The sequence below is a fragment of the Triticum aestivum genome, chromosome 5D, assembly GCF_018294505.1.
Source record: "Triticum aestivum cultivar Chinese Spring chromosome 5D, IWGSC CS RefSeq v2.1, whole genome shotgun sequence".
NCBI classification, from domain to species: domain Eukaryota; kingdom Viridiplantae; phylum Streptophyta; class Magnoliopsida; order Poales; family Poaceae; genus Triticum; species Triticum aestivum.
In genome coordinates, this window is record NC_057808.1 from 412,368,193 (window position 1) to 412,382,817 (window position 14,625).

General features: G+C 54.3%; 1 protein-coding gene across 1 annotated transcript; it reads left to right on the forward strand.

Moving 5' to 3' along the window:
* The first annotated feature begins 6,491 nt into the window (after positions 1-6,491).
* Positions 6,492-7,037, forward strand: LOC123120763 (RING-H2 finger protein ATL74-like). The gene has a single exon (XM_044540754.1). It carries the CDS (start codon positions 6,492-6,494, stop codon positions 7,035-7,037), a length of 546 nt encoding a protein of 181 aa, XP_044396689.1.
* Positions 7,038-14,625: the final 7,588 nt, after the last annotated feature.

Here is a 14,625-nt window from a genome sequence, read left to right on the forward strand (position 1 = left end):
ATGGGTTATCATCAAATCAAAATCAGAACCAACGATGTTCGTAATGTTGTCTTACTCGTGGTTGATCCCTCGAGCATACACCATTATATCTTTTGGTCTGACCAATGCTATCACTTTGCTCACATAGTTATGGAATTCCATCTTCATGGAAATCTTTATGATTTGTTGTTGAGCCCATCAGCAGCATTTTATCTTCTCCATAATTCATGTTGAACATCAAGCTAGTGTTGGAAACTTTTGTAAGCATTTTCTTCGTGTTCCGTCCATGAAGCCTATGTTTGGATGAAAGAAGTGACTTCCTCTAACTCATGTGCATTTGATGCAAGTTGTCGCCGTGAACTCGAGAAAGCTTGTTTTTGCTTCCTCTGGAATCGTCCCAAGTCAGTCATGCACGTGCGAAGTATTCTATGGTCTGATAGACTGATCATCTTCATTCCATATGTATTTCCTAGCACACCAAGCCACTGATTGATTTGTTCAAGGAGAAGAAGTTCCTTCTTAAGAGCTAACCCGGGCTTATAAAAGGACTTCGATATCCTCAATGATGGTTCCATTTCGGAACTCGGTAGTGTTGCGTTGTAAGACTACTATGTGGTCATGCTTGTCTTGGACAAAGTGTTCACATGTATGTAGCAGAACCAGCTCATGTTTTGGAGCTTGCTATCGTAGTTCATCTCCCGAGAATCTCGCAACGCCATCTCGTCGATTTGTGTTGCAATATTTCATTTTTCTCTCTAGACTGGATAAGTCTGGAATATCCTGACACCAACCAGATCTAAATCTCAGGCAGATATGATGGTTGGAACATTCCCAACATCTACCTTTGGTTCCCAGCTTGCACCGCCATTGTGCCAATTCCCATGGGCTGCCCTCTCGGTAATTGTTGTTTAGGATCATCTTCAAAAGTGGTCCTACCATGGGTCCCATCCATTCCCGATGATAAGGAAAATCATCCATCACGTTGTCTTCAACAAGGTAGTCCACATCATCCATTCGAATCCGGATATGCCATTCCTTTGAACTCCGCCAAACGATCGATTGTGATTGCCTTAGGCTGGTATAAAGAGTTTCAATGATCTAGATATCAAAAGTAATTCTTTTTGCCATTTAAGGGAATAACTCTACGAGTCACCTCCCCCAAGGTGCCCCGTTATGGGATCATGGCAATTATTTCCTCGCCACCTTGACACCATCCACCATCTCTCTAAGCGTGGGATTGTTGCCCACCAAATCAAACCTCGTCGTTTGTTCTTCCATCCCTCTCGATGTGTTTTGTGTCTCAACTCGAGATTTTTCAACATCTCATTCCGCGGGTTGATCTTGTATAGCTCGATTTTCGAGAAGATCAATCCTAGTAGAGTTTCTTTCCGTTGTCATCGCGTGGATGAAGATCTCAAAAGCAAGGATGTCAAGATCAACGTATGCAATGAATCAACAACCTTATGAGGTGCAACCTGGATCGCGAAGATTGTGTTGGTCTTGTGCCCCCTCTGTCTTCTTACCTCACGTCTTGATTCTCGGGACGAGATTCTTGTTTAGTGGGGGTGAGTTGTCACAGCCCTAGATCTTTGCTTGTAATTAGTTGCATCTGCAGCCATGTCATCATGTTTAATTTCAGATGAACTTGAAATGGGGATGTCCAAACCCTAGCACCAAATGGAATTCAAATAGGTTCAACCTAAAAATATTTTCAATGAACCTGAAATGTTCATCATTTTTGTTTTGGTCCAGAACCTCTACCAAAAATGGTGCACACTTTTGTAGGACGCTCTGGGTTATTGAATTAAACCATACAATATTTGTACTTGGACATTTAAATGCTATAAATAATTTTAAATGTCCAAGTAATCATGAAAGGAAATGAGGGCTGCTGGAAATATTCCAAACAGTGCCCACAAACAGTTTCATGATTTTTGGAAATGCTCTGGCATTTTTAATAAAGCCATCAAATTACAGAATAATAGAAAAGAGAAATAAATGGAAAGAACAGAAACTTACCTGGGCCAACTCACCTGTGCAGCCACCTGGCGGCCCAAGTGGCCGGCCCAGCCACCTGGCCCCCTCCCCTGTCGTCTTCCTCCTTGCCAGGAGGACGAGCACGTGGCCGACGCACGCCGGCGCACGCCCTGCCACCTCCTGCTTGCCGCTTCGCCCTGGCCTCTTCGGGTGACGCCACGCAGCCCCCCCGACCTGTCTCTCACTCTCCCCGAGCTTCCCCCTCCTCTGCTCTCTTTCCTCCCGTGCCCGAGCGTCGTCGTCGCCGCCGCTCGCTGTTGCCGTGGCCACAGCCACTGCCTCGCCTCGCCGAAGCGCTCAGAAGCTCCGCCTCGACCCCCTCTTCCTCCCCACCGAGCCACGCCCCGCCGGAAGCCCTGCAACGTCGTCCCCGACCTCATCTTCAACCTCTGACCGCCTGTGAACTCACCAGGGATTCGCGAGCTCCAGCCCCTCCCCGGCCTCGCCATTGCCTCTGCTGGATTCACCGTGAGCCCCTACCCCTTTTCCCTCTCTCCCCGTGCTCGTCCGCGCCTTCTAACCACCGTGGTCGTCGGAGCCGACAGCTCCTCGCCGCCTGTCATGTCGCCACCGCGACTACGGCCGTGCAAGCACGCGTCCGAGCCCACTGCTGCACTCGCTGCACTCCCGCGAGTCGATCACGACCATCCATGGCTCCGGACATGCCCCGCAACGCGCAAACCGCCGTTGGCCGAACCGCCGTGAGCTCACTTCCGACGAGCTCGGTCCACCCCAGCTGCTCCCGCTTGCCCCGTTAGATGCGCGCGATCGCCAGCTCCCCATAGAGCCTCTCCGCCACTCATTCGGTCGCCTGAGCTGCGATTCCGAGCACCTCCGCCGTCTCTGGCGTCGCCGGCGACGAGCCGTGGACCATGTCCGGCAAGGTTGACTCATTTGACCTGAGGTTTGACCCCCCAGGGTCACTGACGTGCAGGCCCGTCCCTGTTAATATTTAGTTAGATTTAGATTAGTGCTAATTAACCCTGACAGGTAGTTTAGACACTGACCAGTGGGCCCAGGCCATAGTTAACCTAGGTTAGTACTAACGTAACACTAACTACTCTGTTAGTTAGTTGTTACACTGACATGAGGGTCCCAGCCGTCAGGTTTGACCTGGGCTGGCGCCTTTGACCTGCTGACGTCACCCCGACGTCATGCTGACGCAGTTAACCTTTTTCTAGATTTATTCTTATTTAGGAAATTCCAGAAGTGGACCCGGCGGCGCATCCGCGCGTGCACGACGACCTCCTCCTTGGACAGGCAGTGCAGGCGCTTGTCGTAGTTCTTGCGGCCGCCGAAGAGCCCGCCTCACATCCTCCCCAGCATAACTCCTCCCTCCTTCTTCTTCTGCCCTCCTCCTTTCCCTTGCCCGTGGCCTCCACTGATCTGGAGAGGCGACCTCGAGGCTTGTGGCGCCCCCATCCTCACCGACGCGGTTGATCCGCGGCGCCCACGCCTCCGACAACCACGACGCGAACCCGAGGAGGCACGTGCACACCCGGCGACGCCCTCCCTCTCTAGCCGCTTCCTTCACAGCGGGAGGATGGCCTGGGCGAGCGGCGGCGGCGGCGGTGGCCATCTTCTTCCTCCCCCTAGCCTCATGTTCCTCTCCCCGTTGCTCCCCCGTCGAGCTCGAGCTCGTCCATGGCCGCCGCCGCGGGCGGGGTGGGACGGCGGGGCCGCGGTCATCGGCCATGGCCACGGCGAGCGGGACGGGCGGGGCAGGGATGAGAGAGGTCCACCGCGGCGTGGTCTGAGGGGCGTCGGCGGCAGCGATGTGAGCGGGGCGGCAGCGATGTGAGCGGGGCGGCGAGGTCTGAGGGAGGGAGAGGGAGGGGAGAAGGCGGGGCGAGCCGGGGCTGGGACGCGGGAGGACGAGCGGAGAGAGGAGGCTAGGGTTAACCACGGGAGCGGCGCCCTTTTATACCCCCTACGCGAAATGACCGAAATGCCCTGGTGGGGGCATGGTATTTACATTCTGTTGTCATTCGAATTTTATCCGATGGCTCATAAATATCCGATGCCTCACGTGAGCCGAGCCCGAGATCCGACGGCTGGAATCGCATCAGGAAAATGATCGGACGGCCGAGAATCCCTAATCGCTGAGGAGCGCCCGATGGAACCTGAGTTCTTGTTTCTGGATGTAGCAAATCTTTGTTCTACATTTAGAGCATCTACAGTTGGACGCTCCAAATCCGATGCCTCAAGCGCCCGCGGACGCGGCCAGACGCGTCTTGACCGGTCAAATCTAAAATTTTCCTTCTCATAACCGGACACCTTAACTAGAGTACCTCAAATCCATACAAACTCATTCAACTAGTAAACGATGCATTTACACATCGTCCGGCTACTACATTACAACATTGTCATCGGACTACCAGAATTTGGCATGGTTGGCTATGGTGGACAAGATCATCCCCGGTTGCCCTTGCCAGCGCCATTGCATTCCTTCTCGCGAAAGTACCGGTCGAAGATGCGGTAGATATCAAGCCGGATCTGCTCGTCGCCGGAGCTGTCACCGTTGCTATCCTCCTTCTCCTTCTTTGGTGCTAGTCCGTCTATGGCACCAACTGCATGATTCTGCTCTCAGGCGAGGGCGCGCATGTTCCTCCGCTGCCGCTTCTTCACAATGCGGGCGCAGATAGCTTCCTCCTCTACAGCCGGCCGCGCCGCCGCATCAGCCGCCTCTGCTGCCGCCATGTCGGCAGCGAGTCGGCCCTCGGCGACCCTTGTCCTCTCTGTCCCACGGTGGGCACAGCGGTCCTGGTGGGGCTCATACTCCGTCCGACTGGTGATGGGGAAGGAGAGATTTGAAGGCTGTCGGACCGCGATGATCTAGGCCTAGAGGATCCAAGCGCCTGTTGAGCCGATGCTATGGAGTCGCACCGGACAAATCCCGCCATCGACCGGGCACTGTCCTCTCGGGAGCAGCGGAGTGCAATGTGGACGACCATTCCCTCCTCCAACCCGCACGGGATGACACCCGAGTCGACGGATCCGAACTGGTCGGAGTCCGATCCACTGCCTGCCATGCCAGAGAAGGCCGGAAATCGCCGGAGATGAGCTCGGGTGACGGAGGGGACGAATATGGGGGCGCCCTGTTTGAGGGGTGCTGGTCAGCCCTGTCGTTTGATGCCTGTCCGAGGCGCCCGTCTTGGTTGATTTGACCTGGCCGTCCGCCCGGACGTTTGAGGTAGGTTTAGGGCGCCTGACTGTAGATGCTTTTAGATCATGAAATTGTAGTCCTCTCGGTCTTTGGTGCATGGAATATTTTTATTTATCTCTCCCGTGAACAAAAGAGAAAGGAATGTTTCACTCTTTTATAACTGGCAGTAGGGACGGGTACAACGTAATACCCATACTTGTGCTACTTTTGACAACGGAGTGGGGCCGGGCACCACGTAATACCTATACTTGTGCCACACTGCCACTTGACAGTCGTAGGCGCGAGCTTTCACTACCAGATAGATAGGATTCCTGAACTTTACCCAATGCCTTATCATCCAACAAAGCATACTCATTCGCAACAAAAAAGAAAATCCAACAAAGTATGCTTGCACAGCGGCAGCCCCTATATATGCACCACGTACAAAGGAGAGAGCGACAGACAGACAGACGGACACAGGCATCAATCCAGTTCGAATAGCTTGAACCAGAGGCCGGGCGAACTCTGATCGATTGAGCTTGGTGGACATCTCTCAGATTACGTAAGAGCAACTCCAACGGGCCGACCCAAACGGACGGCATTTTTGTCTTTTTTTATCCGCTTAGGTCGGCCGCCCGCCGTCCGCTCTTTTTTAGTTTTGAATCGCCAGTGCGCCCAACAGGCCGACCCATTTTATAACCGTGCGTGCTTTAGATCATGCCAGCGGCCATGCCGTCGCCCTGGTTTTGGCGCTCCAGCGCATGGGAAAGGTTCGCGCGCGCGGGGAAAGCGGCCTAGCGCGCGCTAGTTTTCGTGCTCCAGCGCGCGGGAAAGGTTCGCGCGCGCGCCGCGGCCGGCGCTCGTTATAAGAAGGCGCTCCCTCCATACGATGCCCCGCTCGTTGTCCGCCGTCCACTCGTCTCGCCTCTGCGCCACCATGTCGATCCGCCGCCTGGGCGCTTCGGATTTTCGCGGTGTCCGCGAGCGCCGCTCCGGCGCCTTCTCCTCCGAGATCTGGTTTCGCGAGAAACATCTCATCCTCGGCACCTTCGACACTGCAGAGGAGGCGGCCCGCACGCACGACGCGGCGGCGTGGCGCCTCCTGAGGCCTCGTCGGGATATGAATTTTCCCGACATGTCGAGCCAGCGGGCGCAGGATCTGGCGCCTCTCCCGCGGCTTTTTATCGACGAGTCGGCAGACGGACGAAAGCGGACCCGCGTCCATTTGGGTCGTCGCGTTGGGCCGTTTTTTTTCCACACCAACCCGAACGAACGGCCGCGGACGAAATTGGTCGCCCCATTGGAGTTGCTCTAACTTCATCTATCAATCATGGGACGTCCTGATTCGGAGGCGCCGGCGTCGAGCGTCGCCCACGGAGTTGAAGGAGGCGCGGCGGCACCGGCTGGGGCGTACTCGGCTTTCGAGACCAACGTGGTGATCATCCTGGCCGCGGTCTTCTTCGGGCTGCTCCTCGTCATCGCGCTCAACTCGCTGGCGCGGTGCGCGCTCCGGCGCGTGTGCCGCGGGGCCGCGGCCGCTGCCGGCGAGGGCCGGGCGTCGGCGTGGGTGGCCTGCAGCGGCAGCGGCATCAAGAGGCGCGTCCTCAGGGGCCTCCCCGTGGAGGTGTACGCCTGCGGGGAGGACATCGACGACGTGTGCGCCATATGCCTGAGCGAGTTCGTGGACGGGGAGAAGGTGCGCGTGCTGCCGCTGTGCAGGCACGGCTTCCACGTCCGCTGCGTGGACGCCTGGCTGGTGTCCCACGGCTCCTGTCCCACATGCCGGCGGCCGGTCATCGAGAAGGGCGCCAGCGGCGTCGTCGACAGCCAGCGCCCTGCAGAGACGAACACGGTCATCACCGTGGCGATCGTGTGAGTTTTTCGCGCGACGAAGCATGCCATTTCTGCCGATCATCACAGTTCTGCATGCGCACGCTCTTGTGGAAGTTTCCGGCGCTGCTTACGACGGGAATGTGTATACAGTATAATCCAAATGCTCAATTGCTCATGTAAATATTCAACGGCGCAAAGCGCTAGCAGTAATTTCCTCGAAACCCTAATACCCCTTGGTGACGACTAGGGTTCGGTGGACTCGACTGCGCCCGCAGATCTCATCGGCGGGGCGCACCGGCGATCTCTGGGACTATTGTTTCAGCGTCCGCCAGGAACGGACGGCGAGGAGGCGGCGCCCTCTCTCCCCGCTCAGCTCGAGCGCAGATGGAGGAGGCGCTCGGCAAGTTGGATTTCTCGGAGGAGGAAGCGACACTTCTGGTGATCGATGACTCCGACGATGGTGCGCCGCCGAAGTGGCTTCTGGCGGGCAAGGTGCTATTCAGGAATCTGTTTCACATACATACAATCTCCAATGCACTCCGCCCTGCTTGGGGAAACCCTAGAGGCCTGGTTTTTCGTCCTCTGGGAGAGAACATGTTTGCTGCTGAATTTGAGACTAAACATGATCGAGACCGAGTCTGGGAAGGGTCTCCATGGCACATCAACAAGCATGCAGTAATCCTGGAGGTATTCGAGGAACACATGCAACCTTCAGAACTAAAGTTTGATAAATTGCCTGTTTGGGCTCGGGTAGAAAAATCTACCCTATAATTTGAGGAGCAATACTCGAGGCTTGGCAATAGCTAGACAGATCGACAAGACTGCCTCTATGGTCCAAATTGATCCAGTGGGAGGTTTCTTACGAGCAAGAGTAACCATTGATGTGCAAAAACCTCTCCGTAGATGGATCTTGATCAATTCTGCCCCGCGCCACAAAAACGCAAAGGTGGTCCGCATTCCACCCAGGTTTATCGTAGGGTGGAGCAACAGCCGCTGGCAATCACAGAGCACGGCGAGGCTAATGCAAATATTGTTGAGGAAGAGGGTTTACCCAATCCTACAGCTCATACCCCGGAGAACCTGAATGAAACTTTCCCTGAGAGGGAACCGAAGAAGAAGAAGAGGCCCACCCCACCATCATCTGAATCATCGGCAGCGGCTGCGAGTCAGCCCTGCCCAAGCCAATGAATGCTATGAGTTGGAACTATCGAGGGCTTGGGAACCCTGGGACAGTTCGTGAGCTTCGCAAGTTAGTGAAGCAAGAAGGCCCCACCTTGCTTTTCGTCATGGAGACAAAGATCAGGGGGAAACGTGTGGAAGATTTGAAGTTTACTTAGGTTTTTCTGGTTGCATTGCCGTTGACAGTGACGGTTTAAGTGGAGGTATCGGTTTGTTTTGGTCAAAAGATGTTGAAGTTACTTTGGAGAATTTCAGCAAATCGCATATTGATGTCAAGGTCAGTCAGAATGATAAAAATTGGCGCTTTACTGGCTTCTATGGAGAGCCACGTTTGGAGAATCGCCATCACAGTTGGCGGTTTCTTCGCACTCTTTTTGCTATCCCGCATAGGGCATGGTTATGTTTGGGTGATTTCAATGAAACCCTATTTGCGGACAAGCATTTCAGTATACATGCTAGACCGGAGGCACAGATGCGTGCTTTCCACAAGGCGATTACGGATTGCGCACTTCAGGACCTGGGGTGGCGCGGTGTCCCTTTCACATGTGATAATAGGCAGCAGGGGAACATGAACGTGAAAGCAAGGCTAGACAGGGCCTTTGCCAATGCCGATTTTCTTCAGATGTTCGAGTTCTCAACTGTCAAACATATTAGCAGTGTAGAATCGGATCACTGCTTTTTGCTTGCCGAGTGCTGAGCTACGGCGGCGATGGGCTGGTCCCGGGCGACCCAATCTTTTCGCTACGAAAATGTTTGGCAATCACACGCCGACTATGATGAGAAAGTGCGGAAGATGTGGCAGTCGGGAGCAGGTTAGGGAGGATTGCAAGGCACCGTTGATGCCCTCTCCATGGTTCAGAGTGAGCTGGGAGCATGGGGGCATAAAGAGTTTTGGAACATGGAACGCCGAGTGCGTAAACTTCAGAAAAGACTTGAGCATCTCCGGACTGCTGCAGTAGGGTGTGGTCCAAATGACGAGGAGAGGGTTGTCGCCTCACAGCTAAGGGAGGCCCTCCGGCAAGAGGAGATTTGGCTCAAACAGAGATCTCGAGTGCTGTGGCTACATGCAGGTGACCGGAACACTAGCTATTTCCAGGCACAGGCTAGGTAGCGCAAGAGGATCAATCGCATTACCTCATTGGAGTTGGCCGATGGCCATGTGAGTAGTGATCCAGGTGAAGTGAAGGAGGAGATCGCTCATTTTTATCATGCACTTTACCAATCACAAGGCTACAATCCGATGGAGGGGCTGCTGCAATGCATTCAACCACGGGTCACCGACGATATGAATTATACACTCGAGCGGGAGTACACGGCGGCCGAGGTAAAGATAGCATTGTTCGATATGGCGCCTTCCAAAGCGCCCGGTGTGGATGGATTCACCGCGTGTTTTTACCAACGACACTGGGATGGGGGAAGATATCACTTTGGCTATCTTGAGTTTTTTGAACGGTGGGGAATTACCTTTGGGACTGAATGACACAACAATAACTTTGATCCCTAAAGTCCATCACCCCTAGAAAATCTCACAATATAGACCAATAGCATTGTGCCCTGTTTTGTACAAAATTGCAGTCAAGACAGTGGCCAACCGCGTTCGGCTCATTCTCGATGAAGTCATTGGAGAGGAACAAAGTGCTTTTGTTCCAGGCCGCTTAATCACGGACAATGTTCTAGTGGCCTATTAGTGTATCCACGCCATCAGGAGAAGGAAGAAGGGTAAGAATTTCAGCTGCGCCATCAAACCTGATATGCTGAAAGCATACGATCGTGTGGAATGGCGTTATCTCGAAGCTATGCTGGCCAAACTGGGCTTCGGTGATCGTTTTACTAGCCTCATTATGAAGTGTGTTACATCGGTCAGATTTACCATCAAGGTTAACGGAGAGCTGCTCCCGTACTTCGATCCAACCAGAGGGCTCCGACAAGGATGCCCAGTCTCTCCATATCTCTTCCTCATATGCGCCCAAGGCCTCACCTCAATGCTCAATAACTTTGGCGGGGCACGCATTGACAGGGGGATCCGTGTGAGTGTTCATGCACCTTGGGTTAGTCACCTTTTATTTGCTGACGATAGTCTCATTTTCCTCAAAGCTAATACCCAAAGTGTAGAATGGCTCAATGAAATTCTTCATATTTACGCTACTTGCTCCGGCCAAGCAGTGGACAAGAGCTCCATCTTCTTCAGTGGCAATATAGAGCAGCCCCTTCGAGCGACCCTCAAACAATCTCTTGGCATTGCAGTTTAGGCGTTCCAACGATATTTGGGACTGCCCACGGCCATTGGTAGAATCACTAGCGGTACATTCAACCACATCAGTGATCGTATCCGCAGCAAGATTGGTGGCTGGTCAGAACGAAACCTTGCTTGTGCGGGAAGGGAAGTGCTGTTTGTCGTGGAATTGTCACGGCAGATGTCCTCGAGCTAGGACTTAGTCGTGGAGCCATCGCAACTAGGAAGCTTGAAGGGGTTATGCGGGACAAGGAACACGAGGGTTTATACTGGTTCGGCCCCTTACGGTGAAGGTAAAAGCCTACGTCCAGTTCGAGGACATCTGCCGTGACAATTCCACGACAGTTGGCGCCCACCGTGGGGCCAGCGCACGGTGGATTTGAGTTCTTGAAGGGCGGCTTCGAAGGGCTCAAGGGATACGCTGTGGGCCGGATGACCAAGAGTCGTCGCGGCAAGCTCTACATCGACGATGCGGACTGGGGCCCCGACGCCGGCTCAGTGGAGTACGGGTACCGGGTCCCCTTCGGTGGAATTCATGTCTTCATCGGCAAGATTGGAGAACCGGGCCCCGAGCCGGACCTCCGCGCCGACCTCATCGAAACGGCTCAGTGCGCGCGACCCGCCCGGGCCCGGCCTGCCTTAAAGCGCGCTTTTGTAGGATGCATCCACGGAGGGCCCTCGGATCCATCTGGGACTGGGGATGAGGCGGCCGCCGGCTCTGACGGCGAGTCGGCCACGGATGAGTCAAACTCGTTGTACCAACTTCAAGATGGCAGGCTCATGAGTTATTCCGATGGCACCAGTATTCCGGACCTCTTTGAGCCGCCGAGTCAGGTTGGAGTTTTTATGGCTGGGGCACAGCATGTTCAGAACCCCGCTGCTGGATTGGGAAACCCGGCGCCTTCTCCGGCTCAGGTGCTGATGGATCTCACGGACAAGATGACGGCCCTGTTAACCGCCACGGTTGACCCGGCGGATCAAGCCCAGCATGATGCGGAGGTGGCATAGTTGAAACTGGATTTGATAAGAGCTAAAGAGGATCTTGCAGCAGAAGGAATCAGGCTGGCTGCGGAACGGGCGGCTCTCGATGCCCAGACTCAGCTGATTCAGGCGCAGTCCTTCCAACTCACGATGGATCAGAACGCGGCCAATGAGGTCATGAGAAGGAGGCATCAAAAGGCTCAATCTCGACTCCCGCCGGTCTACGATCCGCGCAACCTCTTCAACACGCCAGGTGCAGGGTCCAGTCACCCGCTAGGGGTCGTAACACCCGGGTCTGGACCCCTTGTTCAACCACGAGTGATGGGACCTCCCCAGGGGCCCCCCGCCCCGCCTCAGTATGTACCAATACCCCCGGGTCATTATGATAACCCGCTGGAGAACATGGTAGCTGCGGCAGCACGACTGGCGGCTCTTCCCGTTGACGGCAATTCTCCGGCAGCCGTCGAAACCCGTCGGGTCAGGGAACTCCTGCAGACGGCTCTAGCACAGCAAGAGGCGTACTCCTACAGCCGGGATAGGATCCACTCAACTCCTCGCCCAGCCCAGAGCCCGAGTTACAGCCGGCACATGGTCTCAGCAACCGGCTCAAGTAATGTCCGACGCCATGACCCACCCCCTGGCCATGGCCCGGCTCATGTTGGAGCTTTCTACGCAGCAGACCAAGCACGGCAAGAGGCAGAGCAGGTGCCGCAATTGACGGCTTATCAGACCCCCCCGGCTTATCCGACGGCGTCCGTTGATGTGGGTATTTCTACCAGGACCGGGGGAGTCCCTTGTTTGGTGCCGGCCATCCGTAATGAACGTCTACCTAAGGATTTCAAGGGCCCTAGGAAGGTGCCTAACTACACAGCTGACTTACAGCCTGCGGCCTGGATTGAGAGTTATGAGATGGCTATGGAACTGCTAGAGGTCAGCGAGGCGGCCATGGCCAAATATTTCACCATGATGTTAGATGGAACTGCCCGCACGTGGTTAAAAGGGCTCCCACCGAACTCCATTGGGTCTTGGGCTGAGCTGAAGGCCCGGTTCATCCAAAACTTCAAGGATACCTGTAGGCAGTCTATGTCAATTGTGGATTTGACTAACTGTAAGCAGCAGGAGGGTGAGTCCACGACCCATTGGGTTCGCCGGGTCAAGGAGATCATACATTCATCAGATAAGATGGACGCCGGCTCTGCGGTCTTGATGTTAGAACAGAACTGTCGTTTTGTGCCCCTAAAGATGAAACTTGGGCGGCTTAAACGCGACTGCACGGATATGGGTACACTAATGGCGGCTCTTGTCAAGTACGCCGATTCTGATGGTACCAAGGATCCCCCTTCAGATGATGAACGGACAGGGAAGGGAAAGAAGAACGGCAACGGCAAGGGTCCTTAGTTTAACCCGGGGAATCAAGGAGGAGGCAAGCGCAAGGCCGATGGCAGTCTGGAGTTCGTAGCCAACGCCCAAAGCAACAACCAGCGACGCAAGGGGAGGCCCCCTCCCCGAGGCGGCGGGTCAGGACCCTCTCTGGAGCAGCTGTTGAATGAACCTTGTCCGAGACACGGCTCTAGAGAGAAGCCAGCGACTCACCTGTGGAAGGATTGTGCTATCATGAAGGCATTTAAAAGCTACAATGGCCCGGGCGGTGGCTCAGGCGCAGGCGGCTCCGGCGCTGGCGGTTTTCATGGCCCGGGCGGCGGGTCAAGTTCTGGCCCTCAGAATGGTCTGGTCAGGGTCATCAACAGCAACAGGGGGGCTATCAGACCAACCCAAAGCAGCTTAGCGGTGGACAGTATCACGTGTTCACCACTAGTTTGTGCAAACGAGACGAAAAGCTTCACAAGAGGGCTGTTAATGCTGTCGAGCCGGCAGTTCCACGCTACTTACGGTGGTCGGAGCAGCCCATAGTGTGGAGTAGGGAGGATCACCCTCCCCGGGTGGATAACCCGGGCCACCTGGCCTTAGTGGTGGCTCCTCAAGTGGGAGGCTATAAGTTCACAAAGGTACTCATGGACGGAGGCAGCAGCATCAACATCCTCTATTATGAGACTTTCCGTCGTATGGGGCTAGTTGATAAGAACCTCAGCCAGTCAAATACTATCTTCCATGGTGTGGTAACGGGTAAATCGGCTTACCCAGTCGGCAAGATTGAACTGGAAGTGGCCTTCGGTGATGAGAACAACTACAGGGTGGAAAAGTTGACCTTTGAGGTGGTCAAGATAAGAAGTCCATACCATGCTATATTCGGACGGCCGGCTTACGCCAAATTCATGGCACGTTCGTGTTATGTATACTTGCAACTCAAGATGCCGGGTCACAATGGGACCATTACGGTTCACGGCAGCCGGAAAGTGGCTCTGGAGTGTGAGGAAGGTGACGCGGCTTATGCAGAGTCTGTTTGTGCCACAGAAGAGTTGAAATTTTATAAAGACAATGTTGACCCAACAGATATGACCTCTCTGAAAAATCCAACCACGGAGAATGAACCAGCAATGAAGTTTAAATCAGCTGATGAGACTAAACTTGTTGATTTTGTTCCAGGTGACTCGTCTGAGCAGTTCAGCATCAGTGCAAATCTGGACCCGAAATAGGAAGGCACGCTCATCGAGTTCATCCGTGAGAATAGGGACATCTTTGCATGGAAACCTTCTGACATGCCAGGTGTACCTAGAGAACTCGCTGAGCACACTCTCAATGTTGATCCAAAATTTAAGCCGGTCAGACAGTTCCTTCGACGGTTTAATGAAGAGAGGCGGAAGGCTATTGGTGAAGAAGTGGCCCGGCTTTTGGCAGCCGGGTTCATTGTTGAGGTTTTTCACCCAGAGTGGTTTGCTAACCCGGTGCTTGTACTTAAAAAGAACGGCACCTGGCGGATGTGTGTGGACTACACGGACTTGAACAAGGCGTGTCCGGCTGATCCTTTTGCTCTCCCCCGTATCGATCAAATCATTGATGCTACGGCAGGTTGTGCACGCTTAAGTTTCTTGGATGCTTATTCCGAGTATCATCAGATTAAGATGGCAGTTAAGGACCAGGAGAAGACGGCGTTCATCACTCCCTTTGGAGCCTTCTGCTATGTCTCTATGCCCTTTGGGCTCAAATGTGCGCAGGCGACTTACCAGCGTTGCGTACAGAATTGTCTCCATAAACAGATCGGGCGCAATGTTCATGCTTACGTGGACGATATTGTGGTTAAGTCCATCAAGGAGGAAACCCTGATAGATGACTTAAGGGA